Source organism: Pongo pygmaeus, chromosome 9 (genome assembly GCF_028885625.2).
Source record: "Pongo pygmaeus isolate AG05252 chromosome 9, NHGRI_mPonPyg2-v2.0_pri, whole genome shotgun sequence".
Taxonomy (NCBI): domain Eukaryota; kingdom Metazoa; phylum Chordata; class Mammalia; order Primates; family Hominidae; genus Pongo; species Pongo pygmaeus.
In genome coordinates, this window is record NC_072382.2 from 76,060,328 (window position 1) to 76,083,450 (window position 23,123).

General features: G+C 48.4%; 1 protein-coding gene across 1 annotated transcript; it reads right to left on the minus strand.

Moving 5' to 3' along the window:
• Positions 1–1,775: 1,775 nt before the first annotated feature.
• On the minus strand, positions 1,776–13,332 carry LOC129008692 (olfactory receptor 2AT4-like). Its single transcript, XM_063671656.1, has 6 exons — positions 13,207–13,332; positions 10,892–10,960; positions 4,928–5,025; positions 3,771–4,508; positions 3,615–3,700; positions 1,776–1,819 (listed from the first exon to the last, which is right to left on the minus strand). Exons 1-6 carry the CDS (start codon positions 13,330–13,332, stop codon positions 1,776–1,778), a joined length of 1,161 nt encoding a protein of 386 aa, XP_063527726.1.
• Positions 13,333–23,123: the final 9,791 nt, after the last annotated feature.

Below are 23,123 nucleotides of genomic sequence, written 5' to 3' on the forward strand. Positions count from 1 at the left end.
CTCGGTGGCTCACACCTGTAATCCCAGCACTTTGGGAGGCTGAGGCGGGTGGATCACCTGAGGTCAGGAGTTCGAGACCAGCCTGGCCAACATGGTGAAACCCTGTCTCTACTAAAAATACAAAAATTAGCCAGGAGTGGTGGTGCATGCCTATAATCCCAGCTACTAGGGAGGCTGAGGCAGGAGAATTGCTTGAATCTGGGAGGTGGAAGTTGCAGTGATTTGAGATTGCACCACTGCATTCCAGCCTGGGCAAGAGAAACTCCATCTCAAAAAAAAAGGACAGGAAAATTTTTAACTAAGTATAATTGGCTTTCCACGTTTTCTTTCTTTCTTTCTCTTTCTTTCTCTCTCCCTTCCTTCCTTCCTTCCTTCCTTTCTTGCTTTCTTGCTTTCTTGCTTTTCTCTCTCTCTTTCTTCCTTTCCTTCTTTCTTTCTTTCTTCAGGGTCTCACTCTGTCCCCCAGGTTGGAGTGCAGTGGCATGATCTCGGCTCGCTGCAACCTCTGCCTCCAGGGCTCAAGCAATTCTCCTACCTCAGCCTCCTGAGTAGCTGGGACTACAGGCACGTGCTGCCATGACTGGCTAATTTTTGTATTTTTTATAGAGACAGGGTTTCACCATGTGCTTAGGCTCCTCTCAAACTCCTCAGCTCAGGTGGTCCACCCATCTCGGCCTCTTCCACATTTTCCAATTAATATATATTTGGTATTTATTTATTCCTCATCTCCACCACTAACATGTTATATAGCATATCCTAACAGATGTAATTCTGGCTAAGAGTGTTCTGGAAGGAAATGAAGAGACTGGTTATTTGGTCTGTCCTACCATGGGCATCAAACTATTAAGAGTGACAGTCAGATGTTTCCACTTAATGCAGAAATCTGTTTATGATACCGGGGTTAATTCCTTAACGGGTATATTAAAAAGCTAATTTGAAGTTTAGCTGGGGAGTAATTGAACCCATACTCTGAACCGAGAATTATATGTAGTTTATTATACTATTGACATAAACATAAAACCATACCACAAAACCTAAAGGAAATACTAATTGCAATTTACAGCCAGGCGCCTGGAATCCTAGCACTTTGGGAGGCCAAGGTGGAAGGATGGCTTGAGGCCATGAGTTCAAGACCAGCCTGGGCAACATAGTGAGACCCCATCTCTACAAAAATAAAAATAAAAAAATTAGCCTGTCATGGTGGTGCATGCCTGTGGTTCCAGCTATGTGGGAGGCTGAGATGGGAAAGTCAGTTGAGCCCAGGAGTTTGAGGTTACAATGAGCTATAATCACACCCCTGTACTCAAGCCTGGGTGATAGAGTGAGACCATGTCTCTAATAATAATAATAATAATAATAATGATAATTGCAATTTCCTCTGACTAAGAACTACCAAGAATCCGTGGCTCTAACTAAGAAAGTCTTTGATCTTAGACTCGCCTGTATTCCTCATCTCTCACAGAGTCTGGTTCTACAGATGTTATGGGCTTGTTGCTCATGGGTCTGCAGGATGTCATTTCCTCATATGAATACCCTTATTAATGGAGTTTGTGAAAAATTATCTTTTCTTATCCACTTATTCAGTGTCCAGCTAAGTGCCGAGGCTTTCTTGCAGATTTACTTCCCTACAATATGCACCACAAAGTGCCAGCTTCCTGCTGTGTGCTCTCCTGGTAATGGTGTTCCTTTCTGCCTGATTGGGACACACTGCAGCTCTGTCCATCCTTGCTCTGATCCTTGTGTGATTTCTAAGGAGAAGTGAGATTTAAACTCCTTTAGCAGTGTAGCAGGACGAGCCGCAGACAAAACTCCTTAGATACTGGATTAAAGAAGGAAGAGGTTTATGCGGCAGGGAGCATCAGCAGACTTGCGTCTTAAGAGCTGAGCTCCTTGAAAAAGAAATTCTTGGCCTTTTTAAGGGCTTACAACTCTAAGGGGCCCACGTGAAAAGGTCGTGATAAATCGAGCAAGCGTGGGGAATGTGACTGGGGGCTACATGCATTAGCTAACAGAACAGACAGTTTTGCAATGCTTTTTCATACAATGTCTGGAATTTAAAGATAACACAAGTAGTTTAGGTCAGGGGTTGATGTTATTATTATTACTTTTTTAACTCCTAAGGCCAGGTTGTGGTGCCAAGGTTGTCTGGCTATTTATCTTACTTTTGTTTCTTTCCAACTTTTTGCTTTCTCTCTTTCCTCCTGTCTTGTGAACTAGGCAAGGTGGAGGGGAGGAGGGCAGCAGGAGTAGTAGTGGTCCTTCCTTAGCAGGAAGCAGCCCATTTTTTTTTTTTTTTTTTTTTTTTTTGAGATGGAGTTTCACTCATGTTGCCCAGGCTGGAGTGCAGTGGCACAATCTCAGTTCACTGCAACCTCCACCTCCCAGGTTCAAGTGATTCTCCTGTCTCAGCCTCCTGAGTAGCTGGGATTACAGGTGCCTGCCATCACGCCCAGCTAATTTTTGTATTTTTACAAGAGATGGGGTTTCACCATGTTGGCCAGGCTAGTCTCAAACTCCTGACCTCAAGTGATCTGCCCACCTCGGCCTCCCAAAGTGCTGAGATTACAAGCGTGAGCCACCGCACCTGGTCATAAGCATCCCATCTTGATGGTCATCCAAACTAAAGATGAATCCTTCCAACTGGGCAGGAACACGGACAGTGTTACCACTCCCTGGTTGGAGCAGCTAGTGGTTTTCTTACCCAATCTTTCCAAGCTCCCCAACCCTCCACTGCCTGTGTTGCTGATAAATGAGTACTTGCTAACAAATAAATGATACTCAATGCCAAAAATATAAGAACTTACAGGAGAAAATTTTAACATTGAATTAAATGCTAACTTCTGAGCTCCTTCAACCCCTTTTGCTTCTCTTTGTCCTATCACCAGATGCTTTTTTCTCTCTAGGTCTGACTCCTACACTCAACTATAGATGCCTCCAGGGAAGCAATTTGTGTCTGGTTCATTTCTGTCTCTAGCACCCAATAAGAATTTTTATGAATGACTGAATGATAAAGTTTTATTCATTACATTAATGACGGATGAAAATTGTGAAGTCAGCCAGGCGTGGTGGCTCACGCATGTAATCCCAACACTTTGGGAGGCCAAGGTGGGCAGATCACCTGAGGTCAGGAGTTCAAGACCAGCCTGGCCAACGTGATGAAACCCCATCTCAATTAAAAATACAAAAATTAACTGGGTGTAGTGGCGGGTGCCTGTAATCCCAGCTACTCAGCAGGCTGAGGCAGGAGAATCACTTGAACCCAAGAGGCAGAGTTTGCAGTGAGCTGAGATCGTGCTGCTACACTCCAGCCTGGGCGACAGAGTGAGACTCTGTCTCAAAAAAAAAAAAAAAGGAAAGAAAGAAAAAAAGAAAAGAAAATAGTGAAGTCTGCACTTATTCTATAGTACTATTGGGAAAACGTCCTGATCCAGTATTTGAGAACCAGATTGTAGCTGTCTGCTCAACTAAACGAAACCAAATTAGATTGCTACAATTCATTTAAAAATATTTATTGAGTTGTTCTTCTGAGCTAGGTGCTGTCATTGGTATCCTGGGAGCTGAATTAGTTGGATCTAGGGATCTAGGGCCCCTAGAACACCCTGGCTCCTGGGGACATATGATCTTGGTGATGGCTGCTTTGACATCCCTGTTCCTCAGCATGCAGATGACAGAGTGGAGAACAGGTGTGAGAATGGCAAGGCATATACAGGGAGGGAAGGACGTATTTAAAAAAAAAAAAGAAGAAGAAGAAGAAGAGGAGAATGGCATGTACCACATTGCCCATGACGTGGAAGTCGAGGGGCAGGTCAGCCCTGTAGGCCACATAGGCTATGGCAATGGATGAGTAGTAGGTGCCCACCACCAGGAGGTGGGAGCTGCAGGTGGAGAAGGCTTTGGAGCGTCCTTCTTGGGAGTTGATGCGAAACACCAAGGTCAAGATGTGGGCATAGGAGAGAAGCACCAGGAGAAGGGGGAGGAAGGACACCACCATGGCGATGCAGAAGCCCATGAGGGTCTGGGGGTTGGTGTCAGAGCAGGAGGCCTGGACCACGGCCAGATGATCACAGAAGCAGTGGTAGATGTGGGCAATGCTGTCAAATGCCATCTGGGAGGTCTGTACCACTGCTGGAATGGGCAGGAGGAGGGCAGTGAGCCAGGCACTGGTTGCCAAGACAGGGTTGGTCTGAAGGGTCATGAGGACAGGGTAGTGCAGTGGGCGGCAGATAGCCACATAGCGGTCATAGGCCATGACCACCAGGATGAAGGCTTCTGAGCAGGAGAACCTGTGGAACAGGTACATCTGCAGGAAGCAGGCAGGGAAGCTGAGGAAGCTGTCCCCAAGCAAGAACAGGGGCAGCATCTTGGGGACGGTGACTGTAGTGGAGAGGATGTCTAGGGCTGAGAGGTTTATCAGGAAGAAGTACACGGGCTTGTGGAGGCTGGGCTCTGCCATCACAACCACCAGAATCAGGGCATTACCCACCAGGATAAGCAGATAGATTAAAAAGAAAATCAAGGCCAGGCATGGTGGCTCACACCTGTAATCCCAGAACTTTGGGAGGCCAAGGCAGGCAGATCTTTTGAGGCCAGGAGTTCAATACCAGCCTGGCCAACATTGTAAAATCCCACCTGTACTAAAAATATAAAAATTAGCCAGGCGTGGTGGTAGCTGCCTGTAATCCCAGCTACTCCAGAGGCTGAGGTGGGAGGATTGCTTGAACCCGGGAGGCAGAGTTTGCAGTGAGCCGAGATTGTGCCATTGCACTCCAGCCTGGGCAACAAAAGTGAAACTCCAACAAAAAAGAAAAAAGAAAGAAAGAAAGAGAGAGAGAGAGAGAAAGGAAAGGAAAGGAAAGGAAAGGAGAAAGAAGGAAGGGAGAAAAGAAGGGAGAAAGAAAAGAAAAAAGGAAAGAAGAAAGAAAACCACAAAGACGGGGGTTGGGGGAAGAGGGACTCTGGCAGAGAGGGGATGCTGACCAGGCAGAAGACAGGCAAGGAGTCCTCTGATCCATTACAGGCTGTGGCCTCCACAGTGGGTCAGAGCTGGATGTCTGTAGACACACACTGGGAACATCTGGAAACCAGAGCAATCAAGGAAACATTCACTAGAACATGTATCTTTTTCCTTTCCAACCATGGATCTCAGTCCCAACACTGTCTTTGTGTCAGGAATTGTGTTGCACAATTAAGATTCTCAGAGTGGTAAGATGTCTAACAACAATGGCAGAAAGAGCTGGTCCTGTTTTGGGGGGAAGAGAGGTGGATACAAACACCTAAGAACCGTCAAAGAGAAGGAGCAACACTTACAAAGAACTGGGGCCACTGTTAGCAGCTTCAGGGGCCCAGAGATCAATCCCACATATGGAAGAAGTTTCTTACCATTAGAATGACCCCATAATGAAGGCTGGGCGCGGTGGCTCATGCCTGTAATCTCAGCACTTTGGGAGGCCAAGGCAGGCAGATCATCTGAGGTCAGGAGTTTAAAACTAGCCTGGACAACATGGTAAAACCCTGTCTCTACTAAAAATACAAAAATTAGCCAGGCGTGGTGGCACATGCCTGTAGTCCCAGCTATTTAGGAGGCTGAGGCAGGAGAATACCTTGAACTCTGGAGGTGGAGGTTGTGGTGAGCTGAGATTGCACCACTGCACTCCAGCCTGGGCAACAGAGTGAGACCCTGTCTCAAAAGAAAAAAGAAAAAGAAAAAGAAAGAACAACTCCATAATACAAAAACAGGCTTAATAATTAGTGTAGTCCATGTAACTAGAGGTTGCAAAGCTGAGGTCTTTGTCTGGAATGCTACAGAGATGTAGTACTTGGATAGCAGCTAGATTAAAAACCTTTAAGTGACCTTCTAACCCTAGATTCATTGCTTCTAAAAATAATAATAATGACATAAATGAATCACATGAATAAGATTGTAGCCAGGCACAGTGGCTCACACCTGTAATTCCAACACTTTTAGAGGCTAAGGCCAGAGGATCACTTGAGGCCAGGAGTTTGAGACCAGCCAGGCAACATAGAAAGACCCCTTTTCTATAAAAAGTCAAAAAAGTTAGTCAGGCATTGTGACATGCACCTGTAATCATAACTACTCCAGATGCTAAGGTAAGCCTAGGAGTTTGAGGCTGCAGTGAGCCATGATCACACCACTGCACTCCAAGCTGGGCAGCAGAGCAAGATCTTATCTTACAAAAATTAAAAAATAAGATTGCAGTGTTGGTGGGCAAATTTAACCTATTGGAGAGAAAAAATCTGAGAGGCATCTGCTTGCGTTCAAATGCCAATTAAAAAATCAAGTAGCTCTTTTATTAGTTCAAGTAGCTTCTTTAAGGATGTCTGGTTTTTAGCCCAGTTCCCACTAGCACAGGTGAAGTAATCTTCTAGGTATGGTAATGTTGATGAATACACTTACCAGGTTTTGCCCACTCTAAGCACCAGGATCTTGACTGTAGTCATTTGACATAAGCCCATCCGGTCTAGCTATGCCTGCACGATTCCTGAATGGCGTTCTTTATCTTGGGACCTTGTGAAGACAGCAGAATCACTGGTTGACAGTGAGTAAAGCTAAACTCTGGAGTGAAAACTATGTCATTTATTCTAAGGTTCCCTTGACACTGTGTTCCTCTGAGCCTGGAGGATTGTCAGGGGCCACCGATAAAGTCTCCTAGCTCATGAGCTCTAGGGAACTTCTGGGAAAACTTCTTTGGGGATAGCCGGAACAATGGCTTCTGTCGTGCTCTGGATTCCATTCCTCTTCTACACCCCGCTCCATTCTCATCTCACTCTATCTGGGTCGGAATGTTATGTCTGAATCAGTGCCCTTTGTTTCAGTCTCTCCATTTCCATTCACGTGAGAATTCCTTTTCTGTGATACCTTTCTCTTTAGCTGCTTCCTCCAAGAAGCATTTCAAAATGCTGTCTGCTTACCCCAGAAATAGCTTCCTCTTCTGTTTGCCTGTACAGGGGCTTGCTCTGTCTGTCTCTGTCTAGCCTGGGTGCCCTGGGACCTGTCTTTGTATCCTTTCTCTTTGTCATATCATACAGTGACCAACCATATTGATTTGCCCAGAACTGTCCTGGTTTCAGCACTGAAAGTCCCATGTCCTGTGAAACTCCTCTGTTGGTCACTCTCAGGGGGCAGAGACATTGTATGTGCCTTTGATAGAAGGAGTTATTTCCTGAATGGAACCCAAGTTGAAAATGAATTCACTCCCTATTAAGATAAAGCAGACCTGGGCTGGGTGCGGTGGCTCATGCCTGTAATCCCAACACTTTGGAAGGCTGAGGCAGATGGATCACCTGAGGTCAAGAGTTCAAGACCAGCCTGGCCAACATAGCGAGACCCCGTTTCTATAAAAAATAAAAATAATTTAAAAATACATTTTTTAAAGCTGAGAGGGGAGCTGACCTTGGTCAAGGCTACACAGAGAGCTACTGGCAGAGCCACACCAGAAGCCAGATGCCTGCTCCCTGTTCAGGGCTCCCAGGTGTCCTCTGTGGGAGGGTCCCTGAAGCTTGCCTGTCTGGCAGCCCAGACAATGCTGGGAGCTATCCATGTTCACATCTGCTTCCCTCACCAGACTAGGGGTTCCCTGGGGCCTGGAATGTGTTCTGACCCCTCTTCTACAAAACCAACATATCAGTGGCATCTGGGCACCTGGTTTCCCAGTTTTCCACAGGCAGACTGGACCATGACTGTCCTGCCAACCTCAGGGCTTTCTGTCCAGTGCTGCTGCAGAATCAGACAACCCTGGGCTCTATAGAGAGCTCCTAGTCCAGCTCCTGTATTGCTGCTGATAGGCAGGGGGAGGCCCAGAGGGGGTTCTGACCCGGCCACAGTCACACAGATGGCAAACCAGCAGCATAGCCTGCCTGCCAGGAATGCTCTAAATCAGAGCACAAAGAGTTTGGCTCAGATCCCTTCTCTTAGAGCCCCTCTCCTAGCGGGATGAGGGTCCCTAACTGCCCACCTCCCCAAACGCTGTCCTCCCAGAGCCTAGCCCCTCCTTGGCTATGGCACTTTGGGCACTTCACTTTCAGCCTTCATGCCCAAGACCTCTGCAAGTCGGCCCAGCTCATCTGCCCAACCCAGGCCATGCCAGCTGATCCTTCCTCTCCCCAAGCCAGTGCTGCCTCAGTGGGAAGAACCAAGTTGGAGCTGAGCCTATTTCCATTAAACCCCCAAGCTCTACCCCTTCCTGGCCTGCTGGGGCCTTGACCCCCAGAGGTTCCCTTTTACTGAGACCCCGAATAATATTTTCTGGGGACCCCCAGGTGGCTGGTTAGCAGCTACCATGAGCTTTGCTGATAATTAGAACAACAAGATTAATAGTGCTCAGTGGGACACAGAACTTTATGGTCTATGGGGACTTGCCCACGTGTGGAGCAACCATTGGTATCCACATGTGGCAGATGAGGAAACAGGCTCAGAGGTGAAAGGGATTGCCTAAAGTCACACAGCAATCCAAAGACAAGGCAGGATGGGAAGTCTCAGATTTCCTAACCCCCACTCCAGCCTCTGCACCAACCAATGACACAAATGAAAAAGTTTGTGAAAATTTTCCGTGTAAAATGTAAAATGCTGTGCTATTGGTTGGTGGGACCCTTCAAGTGTATTGAAGCTGAAGGAACAAGCATGACAGAACAGAGAGCCACTCAGTCTCCCAAATCCTCACTCTCTTGCTCTCTCTTGCTCACTCTTGATCGTTCTTAGAGGCCGATATGGTTTGGCTCTGTGTCCCCACCCAAATCTCATCTTGAATTGTACTCCCATAATTCCCACGTTTTTTGGGAGGGACCCAGTGGGAGGTAATTGAATCATGGAGGCAGTTTCCCCCATACTGTTCTCTTGGTAGTGAACAAGTCTCATGAGATCTGATGATTTTATCAGGGGTTTCCACTTTTGCGTCTTCCTCATTCTCTCTTTGCCTGCCACCATCCATGTAATATGAGACTTGCTCTTCCTTGCCTTCTGCCATGATTGTGTGACTTCCCCAGCCAAGTGGAACTGTAAGTCCAATAAACCTCTTCCTTTTATAAATTGCCCAGTCTCAGGTATGTCTTTGTCAGCATCGTGAAAAAGGACTAATACAGTAAATTGGTACCAATAGAGTGTGGCATTGCTGAAAAGATACCCAAAACTGTGGAAGCGACTTTGGAACTGGGTAACAGGCACAGGTTGGAACAGTCTGGAGGGCTCAGAAGAAGCCCAATCTTGAGTATGTCTTTATCAGCAGTGTGAAAACGGACTAATACGGAGGTCTTATAATTCTAAGCCCAACCTCCTCCAGGGAGCCTTCTGTGACTTAATCTTCCTCCAGCCTCCAGTGCTCTTTCTCTCCTCTGGATTGACCAGGACTGGCTGCCAATGCTGCCATTTTAAAGATTAGGATAACTGAGGTTCATTCTTCATTCCACATTGAATAAGGCTGGCTTTGCACTGGGTGCGTGGTCACAGGGAATTGACACAGTCTAGTGGGGTAGCCAGTCAAAACCTTGTCCATCATATCCACTGTGATCTGTGCTACCACAGAGCTGAAGGGCCCAGAGGAGGAAACAAAGCGACATTCATCACGGAAGACATCTCTTAAATGGATCAAAAATTTCAAGCAGATGAATAGAGTTCAGGCCACAAAGGAGGCGGTAAACAAAGTCATGAAGTGTAGAAAAAGCAGGAGGTGTGTTAGAGGGGAGAGAGAAGGTGGTTTGGGCTGCAATATAGAAGGAGAGACTGGGAGTCTCCAAAGATGAGGCTAAAGAGGTTGGCAGGGGCCAGAGGGAGGACAGTCTTGAAGCCAAGGACTAAACCCTCAGCATGAGGACATTGGAAAGCCAGAACCAGGCCTCAGACAGAGGACTAATATAGTCAGCTACATGTTTGAGAAAGCTCATACCCACTGTGGCATGGAGAATGTCTTAGAGTGGGAGAGAGAGACCAGAGGCAGGGCAACCAGCCAGGAAGCTTGGTGGTGAGGAGAGGAATAGAGAGGAGTATTAACAACAATGATAGGAGATGATGGCTGCCGTTTATTGAGAGCTTACTTGTACTAATGGCTGTGCCCTGGTAGTCACATACTTCATTTCATTTAATCCAAGGAGCAATTTCCATTACCCTTGTTTTATGGATGAGGGAGCTCAGAGGGTTAAGTAACTAAGCCTGCTTTGGTCATTCTGCTGGACAAATAGTGAGTTAGTGTAGAGTCCAATCCATCTCCAAAGCCATTCCTCTTAACTATCAAAGCTTAGAGAATCTGGCTGGGCATGGTGCCTCACATCTGTATTCCCACTTTGGGAGGCTGAGGCAGGTGGATCACTTGAGGTCAGGAGTTCGAGATCAGCCTGGCCAACATGGTGAAAGCCCATCTCTACTAAAAACATAAAAATTAGCCAGGGGTGGTGGCACATTCCTATAATCCCAACTACTTGGGAGGCTGAGGCAGAAGAATCTCTTGAACCTGGGAGGCAGAGGTTGCAGTAAGCCAAGATCAAGCCACTGCATTCCAGCCCGGGCAACAGAGTGAGGAAAAAAAAGTTGGAGAATCTTCAAGAGGTAGAATAGTCAGAATTTGACAACTGATTATGGAAAGGTCCAAGATGATGCCCAGTATTCTGGCTTGGGTGATGAGACAGATGGTGGTGATGCTGACTGATGTCTGGAGCTCAGGAGAGAGAGTGGATGCAGGCAAAGACTTGGGAGGCATATACTTATGATAGTGAACAAGATCACCTAGGGAGAGAGTGTAGTGTGAGAAGGACAGAACCATGGGGTGGGGGGGAAACAACATGAGACTGAGGCAGAACAAGAAATGTCTGTAAAAGATACTGAGAAACAACAGCCAGAGAGCGTGAAGCAAAACCAGGAGAATGTAATATCACAGAAGCTCCCTACGGCAGCTGTGGTCAGCAGCATCAAATGTTGCTGATGTGCCCCAGAGGACAAGAACCGGATGAAAAGTGTCTGTGGGGTCCAGTGATGAGGGGATCACTGGTGCCCTAGGTGTGAACAGGCCAGTGGAACAGCGAGCGTGGAAGGTTGGGAGTGAGTAAATGGAGAGAGAATAGATAACATCTTCAAGATGTTTGGCTGAAAAGAGATGTGGATGGTTGGAGGCTGATGAGATGTGTCCTAGGCAGTTCAAGCTTTTATAACAAAATACCTTAAACTGGGTCATTTGTAAACAACAGAAATTTATTGCTCACAGTTCTGGAGGCTAGGAAGTCCAAGATCAAGGTACCAGTGGATCCAGTGTCTGGTGAAGGCTGCTCTCTGCTTCATAGATGGCACTTTCTAGCTGTGTCCTCACATGGTGGAAGGGACCAACAAGCTCTCTCAGGCCTTTTTTATAAGGGATGTAATCTCATTCAAGAGGGCTTTACCCTTACAGCCTAATCACTTCCCAAAGGCCCCACCATTAAACACCATCACCCTAGAGGTTAGGTTTGTTTTATTAAAAAAAAGAAATTTTTTTTTGTAGAGACAGGATCTTGCTATGTTGCCCGGGCTTGTCTTGAACCCCTGGCCTCAAACAATCCTCCTGCCTCAGCCGCCCAAGTATCTGGGAGCTGAGACCATGCCTGACCTTTCAAATTTTAATTTATGTATTAATTCATGCATTCATTTTTTTTTTAAATTTTTTAGATACAAGTTCTCACTCTGTTGCACTGGCTGGAGTGCAGTAGCACCATCATAGCTCATTGCCTCAAACTCCTGGGGTTAAGTGATCTTCCCACCTCAGCCTCTCATATAGCTGGGATTACAGGCACATGCCACTATGCCTGGCTAGTGTTTTCCATGTTTGTAGAGACAGGGTCTCACTATGTTGCACAGGCTGGTCTTGAACTCTGGGCCTCAAGCAATTCTCCCACCATGGCCTCCTAAAACGCTGGGGTTACAGGTGTGAGCCACCACACCTGGCCAAGATTTAACATATGGATTTTGAGGGGTCACAAACATTCAGACCATAGCAAGAAGTCAGGGGGACTTTTGTTGTACTTTAAAAATTGGAGATATTTGAGCATATTTCCCACAATTTGTGGGTAGGAAGCAGCCAGTAGAGAGTGAGAGGATGAAGGAATGGGAGAGGAAGAGGATGGTCAATAGAGGAGGAGGAGGAGGAGAGCTTCTGAAGCCAGTGTCTGGGCTCCCAGTGGGAGTGGGAGACAAGAGAGTAGAAACAGTGCAGTAAAGGTCAGTGTGCAGATTTGGTGCTGGAGGGGGAGGGCCTATCCTCACTTAAGACTGGAGTGGTGGGGGAATTTTGTGAAGATACTGAGACTGTAGAAGTGCTTGTTCCCCATTGAATGGGACTGGGAGGCAGTATAGTGGTTAAATGTTCTGATCTTGGTGCCAGACTAATTTGGATTCAAGCCTGGCATTTAGCTCTCTGAGAACCTGTTTTCTCTTCTGCAAAATGGAGGATTGATCATCAGGTATTTCTTTTTTCTTTTTCTATTTATTTATTTATTTATTTAAGATGGAGTCTTGCTCTGTCGCCCAGGCTGGGGTGCAGTAGCGCGATCTCTGCTCACTGCAACCTCCGCCTCCCAGGTTCAAGCAATTCTCTGCCTCAGAATCCCGAGTAGCTGGAATTACAGGCACCTGCCACCATGCCTGGCTCTTTTTTTTTTTTTTTTGTATTTTTAGTAGAGACGGGGTTTTACCATCTTGACTAGGCTGATCTTGAACTCCTGACCTCATGATACACTCACCTCGGCCTCCCAAAGTGTTGGCGTGAGCCACCGTGCCCGGCTTCATCATCAGGTATTTCTTAAGTGCAAGCTCTGAGCTGGTATGGTGCAGGTTGAGAAGAGGTAAGAGTCACAAGCAGACGTCATAAACATTTCATCCAGGTTGCACAAGCCACTGTCCCTCTCCTGGGACCATGGGGAAGTCCAGACACTCACAGTCCATCCACTGTCTCCCTCCACAGAAATCGGAGAGGCATGGAAATGTCTCCAGGAGGAGCCTGTGTATTTCAGGAATACTTTTAAGCTCAGAACAAAAAAATAGCCCAACCCTTGAAGTTCCCCCTAAACCAGAGGCTGGCTGCCTGCTCCCTGTCCTGGCGCTGCTCTGCCCTGGAAACACTGGGAACGGTGGAGCTCTGTCTCTGCGTCTGGCCCCTACCGCTCTCACTCCCCCAGGTGTGGGAGGCTCCGACAGACGCGAGAGGCTGGAAAAGGAAAGTGCCAAAGGGAGGTTACAAATATGTCCAGAGAGAACCTGGGCCACCTTCCCGACCATGCAGAGGAGGCCGTGGAGCTCAGGGTAGGAGAGTCCAGAATGCGTCCGCGATGCTGGGCCTCCGGCATACTCATCATCGCTACCATCCTCGCTGCCACCAGGGGGCAGTGTGGCCCCAGCGCAAGGGCATCAGCTTTGGGGGCCAAACGCACCTGGTCTCAAATCTCAACTCCACGTACCACCTGTGTGTCCTTGGGTGCGCATGACTTCACTTCTCTCTGCCTCTGTTTCCTCTTTGTGAATGGGGGTAATAATAATGGCAATATTGGCTCGAGTGTGGTTTAGTGAGCTACTGTATGTGAGAGCGCTTTGCAAATCATCAAGTGCCTCAGTGCAATCGCCACTACAGCCACAGAGATTCCACCCCCTGGATGCCTTCCCCTCTGAGGCTTCTCACCCTGCAAAGCCTGAGACTCTCGCACTCAGCTTCTCTTTGGGATTATGCCAGTCCTGTGACAGGTGACCCTGGGTTGCCCCCATTCTTAGTCCAGTGTCTGAGAAGGGGAAGAAAAACTCCATTTGCATTGGAGCATTGGAGCAGCTCAGATGAGTGAACAGGAGGATGGCTGCAGGCAGAGGAATTGGTTGATGGGAAGCTCCCCGAGGGAATGGCCAGCCTGCTTGATGCTGGTCAGCCAAGGACACGTGGAGAACTAGGGTATGACTGTGGGCACGTGTGTATTCTTTCAGGAGGAAGCAGGGAACACTTGGGTGGTGCTGGGAGGGATTGGAGGTCGTCCGTATCAGGTGAAGGATGGATCTGTGCTTATCCAGTGGTAAAAGGCAGGAAGGGCATTTGAGCTGAGGGAACTGTGCATATGCAGGCGCCAGGGATGAAAGTGCGAAAGGTAGGTTATAGGTGTGTGGTGATGAGCAGCAAATGTTAGTCTAAGAAATAGGCTTTGCTCTGAGGAGAATGGCTGGGCACAATAAGATTAGGGTTGGGAGCTGGGCAAGGTGTCTCACACCTGTAATCCCAGCACTTTGGGAGGCCATGGTGGGAGGATCACTTGAGCCCAGGAGTCTGAGACCAGCCTGGGCAACATAGCAAGACTCTGTCTCTACAAAAATAAAAATTAAAAAAATTAGCTGTGCATGGTGGTGCATGCCTGTGGTCCCGGCTACTTGGAAAGCTTGAGGTGGGAGGATTGCTTGTTTGAGGCTACAGTGAGCTAGGATGGCACCACTGCACTCCAGCCTGAATGACAGAGCAAGATCCTGTCTAAAAAAAAAAAAAAAAGATTAGCATTTGGAAAGATGTCTCCAGTAGAATGTGGAGGATGGATTAGAACTAGGGAGACGGGAGTCACAGAAGATTAAGGAGGCTGTGCAAGGGTTCTACAGGAACAAGGAGTGGGCTTTGAATTTAGGGAGAAGAGGGAGTAAGAGAGACAGAGAAATATGAAGGCAGAGTTGCCACACAGGCTGCGGGGATGGGGGCTGACTCTGAGGAGATGTGAGGGGCTCAGAACAGGGACCAGGGAGGGGCAGGTTTCCAGGCAAATGGTGAGCTCTTTGCTGAGCCGGAGCTGGAGTTCAAACCCCTCCTGTTGTAGGAGGGAAACCTGAGATTTGACAAGGAAAGTAAAACGCCCAGGGTCAGTCAAAGGCAGCAGCTTAGTACTTGGCTCATTCTGTATTCGACCTCATGGCTTAGGGACCAGTGGATGATGACTGAGTCCTCAAATTTGCCCTTTGAGATGGTTAAGTGCCGTGGTTAGGGGCTTGGACTCTGGGGCCAGATTGTCTAGGTTAAGATCCTGATCTGCCTCTTACCAACTGTGTGACCTTGGCAGGTCTCTCTGTACCTCAGTTTCCTCATCTGTAAACTGGGGATTATAATGGGTTGTTTGGAGCATTAACTGAGCTGATACAAGTGCTTAGAACAGTGCTTGGCAAATAATGAGTGTTAGTCATAATCATTGCATCTATTTTGAAGAAGAAACTGAGGCTTAGAAAAATGAAGTATCTGCCCCATGCCACACAACTAATGTTGGCCGAGTTCCAGCCTAAGCTACTCCAAAGACTTGACTGGTTTGCTTAAGCTGCTTGCCACCGCTGGCTCTTTCTGGAGGATGGTTGATGTCTTTAACTGAAGAGACTAGAGTCTCCAGCTGAAGGACTCTTAGGAGGAGATTCTGCGGCCCTCTAAGCGTCCTGTCTGGACCCAGCTCTGATTCTGACACCACCATTCAGCTTGTTTACTGGAGAGATCCACTTGCTCCCCTGGCCAGAGAGCAGGCCAGAAACCAGGATCCATCAGGGAGGCGTGAGGCCTGGTCTCTCCCCTAGTTCCACCTAGGGGACAAAAAGAGGACATGCATTTAAATAAGGACAGTGCCACTTAGAAGGTGAGATGACTTTAGACGCGCATGCCAGGAACAGTTGGAGTGAGTGAATCTTGGAAGTGTGTGTGCAGAATGGGGGGCGGATGATGTGTTGGGAGCATGATGTGAAAAGGAGAGAATCAAGCAAAACGCAAACTGATCTACTCTGAATAAGCAACACTGATGGAAGCAAGTTAGCCTGCTCCAGCCCCTCCTGAGAGAGTTGGCACACAGGCAAGTTAGGGTGTCCTACCCTGGTCCAGACACCAGAGAGAATCCACCTGGCCACGTGGTTCTTATGTGAGCCACTGCGGAGGCCCCGCCCAGCTGAGAAGCAGCTGCTTGTGTTCTGCTTCCTGCCTTCCCCATCCCTAGGCTCATAACCCATCAGCAGAGGAAGTGACTCATCTTCCCAGATGAGATGGGCGGCATGCTTCCCCAGCAGCTCTCAGAAAATCTGCCCGAGCCACAGAAATGAAGCCGGGCAGCGGTAGGCTGTGGGTTTCTAGAGATCACTCCATGCGGTGCTGCTGCACTGACTTTCCAGAGCAGCTTCCTCAAGAGAAGAAAACAATCGTAACATTGCCTGAGTACCTATTACCCACCTGTAAGCATGTGCAAAGCACACTCAGTGATTAGTTCCATCCGTCAGATGAGAAAACAGAGGTGGAATGAAGAACACATGAATCTGAGTCTCGTTTGGAAAGATGAAGGAGATCTGGAGATGGATGGTGAGGATGGTTGCACAACAATGTAGATGTACTTCATGCCACTGAATTTTATGTTAACATTTTATGTTATATATACTTTACAATTTACAAAAGTACTGCATGCTGGGCGCTGTGGCTCATGCCTATAATCCCAGCACTTTGGGAGGCCATGATGGGCAGATCATCTGAGGTCAGGAGTTCGAGACCAGCCTGGCCAACATGGTGAAACCTTGTCTCTACTAAAAATACAAAAATTAGCCAGGTGTGGTGGTGCGCAGCCGTAGTCCCAGCTACTCAGGAGACTGAAGCAGGAGAATTGCTTGAACCCAGGAGGCAGAGGTTGCAGTGAGCCGAGATCATGTCACTGCACTCCAGCCTGGGTGACAGAGCAAGACTCCGTCTCAAGAAAAAAAAAAAAATGCAAACTAAGAATTAAGTAACACAGCTACTAAGGGGGGAAGCCAGCAGTCACACCCGAGAAGTCCTACCCCAGCGCCTTCTTTGCTCTAAACACCCCTGTAATGTCTCATCTGCGAGTGAGGATAGTGACCTGCAGAAGATGTGATTGGACAGAGAGACAGGGGCCACTCAGTGTCAGGCTGAGAAGGATGGTCTCTCCTGGGTTACTGGGAGCTGGGTCAGGGTTTTACACAGAAAGGGGCGTGGTGGGATTTAAGGGTTAGAAAGTTCCCTCTGGCTTGCAGGAAGATGGGCTGGTGTGAGACGGGAGGTGGGAAAGAGGCCGGGGCATGGCCCAGACAACAGCAGTGGTGGGCTAGGCCAGGACAGGGCTGCAGATTTGAGAGGCTCATGAAGTGGAATGGACAGGTGGGGAACGCGGGCAGGCAATGACTGCCCTAGCTGGGTTTCTTCTGGCTCACCCAGTTCAGCCTCTGGACAGTGGTCCTTCAAGGTCCCCTCCCTGACTGAAGCCTCAGAAGAAAAGTCAGGGCACAGGCTTCCTCTCCAGCCCCCAGGGGGCAGTGTTGCAAAGTCTTTAGGGAGCAGGGCCCTTCTTCCAAATTATCCACGGCCTGGCACGGGCTTGCTCCCATCCCGTGTTTGCCACCCGCCCTCACCCCATCCCTAACTCCCACCCTTGGCACCCCTCCCAGCCTTTGCTGCACCACCCCTCTCCCGTGTCCTCTCTCCAAGGAGACACATTAATAACTGTAATCCCACACTTGACACTTTAGGAAAACAGTGGCACAGCCATTAGCTCATGTAGGCCATGAGCAGAATGAGACTCCAAAAGACAGGGGCAGAGCAGAATGAGACTCTTCCCCCAACCCCCACCACCCCCATCCCCAAACACCATTAAATTTTTTTTTTTTTTTTTTAAGAGACAGGGTCTCGCTCTGCTGCCCAGGTTGGAGTACAGTGGTGCAATCATAGCTCACTGCAGCCTCCAACTCCTGGGCTCAAGGGATCCTCCCCACTTCAGCCTCCCCAGTAGCTGGGACCACAGGCATGTGCCACCACACCTGGCTAATTTTTAAATTTTTGGTAAAGACAGGGTCTCACTATGTTTCCCAGGCTTGCGTCGAACTCCTGTCCTCAAGTAATCTTCCTGCCTCGGTCTCCCAAAGCACTGGGATTATAGTCATGAGCCACTGCACCTGCACCCCCCACCCTCCACCATTTTATAATAAGGAAACTGAGGACCAGGCAGGGAATGAGACCTGACCAGCATGTCAGTGGCAGAGCCAAGGCTGGGGGCTGAAGGCCCTGCAGCACCTGCAGACCGACAGCTGTGAACAGTGGTCCCCCCGCCCACCTGCAGAGTCCCCATTTTGCTCCTGAGCTTCCTCCTACCTCAGAGGGCCTTCCTATTGATTTATTCTCCTGGGTTGTCAGTGCGGTCAGGCTGACCTGGCACATACAAGTCATGATTTACTTCCTCCTCATCCTCTGCTTCCAGAATTATAAGAGTCATCACCATCACCATCACTGCCGTATTAATAATGGCTCATGTCTGCTCAGCTCTCAGAATTTTGGAAGCACTAATCTATCCATCAGCTCATCCAAGCCATATGACAGCTCTGGGAAGGCATTTTGCAGACAATGGCACTAAGGATCAGAGAGGGCAAGTGACCAGCCCCAGGTCACTGGGCGAGGCTGGGGGCAGTCTCCCAGGAGGAAGAAGCTGTACCACATACTTAGGAGAAGATCAGGCAAGATAACAGGGTTTAGGACAGTCCTGCCAGGAGGTTTCTTGTGTCAACTAAAACTAAAATCCTAAGCCCCTCAATTCACTGAATGGACAACCCACCTCTTGGCCAAGGGGACCCCAGAGAAACCTTTAAAAACTGAGTTCTTGGCCATGAAGGGACAAGAGACACACCTCGTTTATCTCCCTCCCTTTTGTGGCTTAGACCCTACACCTGAGCAGCATTAATGTTAAAACAGAGATCGTAAGACTGACAGAATGGACTCTTTGTGGCAATAAGATGCCAAACTATAAACATGACTTAGGGTCATGCCAGGCAAGGGTTAAGTCCCACACCCATACACTAAAGAATAAACTATGTTCTCACTGCCACAACATTTCTCTTTTTCTCTAGCAGCTAAATAAGCCTTGGTCTTGAGATAAGCAATGGTAAAACAATTTGCGGCTCCTCCACCGCCAGACACTAACTAACTGATCCCCATTCCACCAGCCATAACTATAGCTCTGATTGGACTAGAGACTGATTTCAGGAATTTTTTCTGATAAGAGACCACCGACCATGGATGGGTTCTGGCCAGTTTATAGACACCGCACTTGAGCCCTTCATGTCCTTGCTTCACCTTTTGATGTATATATGCATTTGAATGTTAAGTCTCCAACCCAAGGTGAACATGGGTCGTATGTAACATGCATGTTTGTTCAATATACATACATTAGGACCACCTCATGAATATTCATAGCTCCTCCTATAACCTGTTGAATGTGTGTATTTGGTCAACATGTTCAGCTTAAATTTCTGTCCAACCCCTCCTCCCTTGAAGTGTCTGTCTCTGGACTCTGCCAAAGACTGAGCTCCTCAGCCCATCAGAATGGCCACCTTGTAGGCTGTAACTCTTTATAAGAAATAAAGTCTCATACCTATAATCCCAGCACTTCAGGGGGCCGAGGTGGGAGGACTGCTTGAGACCAGCCTAGGCAACATAGTGAGACCCCGTCTCTACAAAAATTTACAAAATTAACCAGCCGTGGTGGCATGCACCTGTAGTCCCAGCTACTGGGGTGCCTGAGGCAGGAGAATCACTGGAGCTCAGGTGATGGAGACTGCAGTAAGCCATGATTGCATCACTGCACTTCAGCCTGGGGGACAGAGTGAGACATTGTCTCTAAAAAAGAAAAAGAAAAAAAGAAAGGAAGAAAGAAAAGAAATAAAGTCTTCTCTCCAAATTTAGAGATCTCATGATTTTTCAGTTATCGCGTTTCATCTCTATTTCACAGATGAAGAAACAGCCTCAGAGAGCTTTGTACTGGGTCAGGGTTGAACTGACACCCAAGCTCATGCTCTTTCTGGGGCACAGAGCTGTCACTTTCAGGGAGGGATGCAGTTTCCAACACAGTGTGTATTCTCATAGGCTGGAGGGAGAAACTGCTGGGAGATGGAGGGAGCTGGAACCAGGGGAAGGCTGCTGTGGGGCAAAAGAGCCTGGAGGTGGGGGTTGGGGGAGGCAGCTTCCGAAAGGAGTGGTTGGAGGTAGGGAGAAAACTCCGGGTGGGGTTTAAGCTGCTACAGGGAGCACGGCAGGGGCTATACAAGGGTGGGGCACTGGAAGAGCCAGGGGCTATGTTGAGGTTAGGTGGCTGTGCAACCTGGACACCCACCTGGCCTGCACACCTGCTCCTCTCCTCGCAGTTAGGAGATGAGCTGTGTCCTGATGGAGAAGTTGTGCCAACAAAGACTGAATGCTTGGCAGGATGGGGCCTGTTTCTCATCAACCAGCTAGAGAAACTGAAGCCTGCTTATCTAGGGAGAGATAAACAGTGACTCCCCTGTGGTCTGCACACTCTCCTGGCCTCAGTCTACCAATCCGAAAAAAGGAAAGGTTGAATTAAATGAGCTCCACATTCCTTCCAACTCCGACCTCTGAGGACCAGGCATCCATCCTTGCTGTCCTTGGCTCAGATCCCAGCCCCTGCCGTATACTTGACATGTAGCCTCAGGCAAGACATGAGGCCTCTTTGAGTGGCAGTGTCCTCATGGGTGAAATAAGGAGGACATTGCCTTCCTTGAGCAGAGTTAATGAGCCATACATGGTAGTGTGTCTGCACAGCAAGGGTCTGACTCCAAGGCAGCATCCGGGGTGCAGGGAAGGCCGAGGCTCTGGTTGAGGCCCTCCCTTGTCTGCCTGGCCCATGGCTCATTTTTAGATATCCCCTTCCTGGCTGCCAGGCCAGAAGGGAAGTGGGAACAAAGATGCCGAGGTGGCAGTTTGGAGCTGTTTTCGGGAAGAAGCCTCTGGGCACTCTTCCCCTTTTCACCCCGCCCACATGCCGTCTTCTGGGCAATCTCACAGTGATCCTCAGGACAGGCCTGAGGTGGATGGTTGGATGTCAGGATCTCCATTTAACAGATGGGAAGACAGAGACCCAGAGAGGACAAAGGATCAGCCCAAAGTCCTACAGCAGGATTATGACAGAGCTGAGACCAGCCTTGAGGTCTTTAATCTGGGCCCAGCACTCTTCCTTTGTACCCCAAAGCAGATAGTTCTATAAAATGAAAAGTCTCCTATTTTTCCTGGTTTACCAAAAGGCATTTTCCTAAGTGGGTTGGCTTGAAGAAGGTAAGGGCTTGAGTTCGGCAAACAGCCCAGGGTTTTATGAACAGCATCAGGCTTAGCATGAGACACAGGGCTCTGTGAACGTTATGGGGCCCTGGAAGCAGCAGAGGTATGCAGATTGTGCTAGGCTTTTGCCAATGGCACAGGACTCTAAAAAAGGCATCAAGTTTTGTAAACTGTGGGAATCCACAGATGGTGTTGTGATCCACCTGCATCGTGGCGCTCTGTAAAATGCACCTTCATATAATACTTGAACAAAGCGCAGCAAACACCACACACTGGCAAATGGCAAAGCCCAAGTGCAAACCAGTGTGGTCAAACCTCAGACCTGGGCCACTCATAGCAGGAGCTGACTATGGGGTTCACCAGGGAGCTGGTCTGAAGGCATGTTAGCCTAAGTCTCAGAGGCTCCTGGGTACCTGACCCTTGCTTCAGTTCCACAGCTCAAGTTCAGGAATATTCTTGGACCAGGCTTTGCCAGCCTGGGGAAGTTGAGGTAATAAATGAAAGCTGCTCATGCCAGAGGCTACTGTATATACTGTGCCCTGGGGGGTATTGTGCATTGCTTGACTCAAAGATCAATGAGATAGGCCGGGTGGGCGCAGTGGCTCACACCTGTAATCCCAGCATTTTGGGAGGCCAAGGTGGGCAGATCACTTGAGGCCAGGAATTCGAGACCAGTCTGGCAAACATGGTGAAACCCTGTCTCTACTGAAAATACAAAAATCAGCCAGGTGTGGTGGCACATGCCTGTAATCCCAGCTACTCGGGAGGCTGAGGTACGAGAATCACTTCAACCTGGGAGGCCGAGGTTGCAGTGAGCTGAGATCGTGCCACTGCACTCCAGCCTGGGCAACAGAGAGAGACTGCATTTCAAAAACAAACAAACAAACAAACAAACAAAAACAAAAAGATCAATCAGATAAACTTAGCCAGACAAGCTGGTCCCCCTACCGAGACCACACTCCGTGCACAGAACTTCTTCAGGCCCTGGGGCCAAGGTGGGGGTAACTGGGCTTCCAGAAAGTTTAAAGGGATCTTCATACCTGTAATTTGGAGTCTGGAAGGTTGTACCTCTGCCAATCTTCATGAGGATTCACAGTGCTGACGTTGGTCATAAGGATTTGGAGAGATAGACCCAATTTGGTTTTCTCAAGTAGGGTCTGATCAGGTCAGACCCTGGGTCAAACCCATCAGGGTCTGGTCTTTCTATTAATCCAAGCCAGTTCTTGACCTTTCTCAGTGGAATGGTCATGCACTCACATTTCTGGTTTCTCAAAGACTCATTTATTCATGTAACAAGTATCTATTGAGTGCCTCCTGAGTGCCAGGGAGATCTGTGATTATTTCACACATTCCCTACATCCTACTAGCACCCTCATACAGCAAATAGGAGCCAAGTGGAGCTGGTGTATGTGTCTCTGTTATTGCACCCTGAAAGTTAGACTCCAAACCCACATCCTCATTCCACGCAAAGATGTTATTCCAGAGACAGGGTCAGGTTCACTTCTGCATCTTGGATTTGGGGAAACCCAGATCTTCCTCAGAGAAGATAGCCTGGGTGGAGGGAAAAGCCTGGTTCTATCATTAGAGGTTCAAGGCACCCACCACCTACTAGCTGGGTGATCTCTGGCAAGTTACTGAGACTCAATGCCTCATTTGTAAAATCAGGGAATAAATAACCTGATGTTACAGTGTCAAGGGGAGGACCCAGTGGGGCCTTGTGTGTGAAAGTGCTGTGCAAGCTGGGAAAGGCAAAGTGGATTTGCTTTCCCTTGCTGCCCTGTTCTGAGCCCCACCTCTGCCACTCCCTTCTCTGAGCTCCAGGCCTGCAGGCTTGGCTTCTTTCTCCTTCACCGAACCTTCACAGTAGCTCTGCAAGGGATTACTGTCCCTTCTTTACAGTTGAGAGAATTGACGCTCAGGGAGATGCTGGGACTTGCCTGAGATCACTTGACCAGCAAATAACAACTGAGGTGGGACCCAGATCTCTCCGGCTCCTGAACCTCTATCCTCAGTCCTCAGTCCAGGAAACTCTGAGAATTTCATATTTTCCAT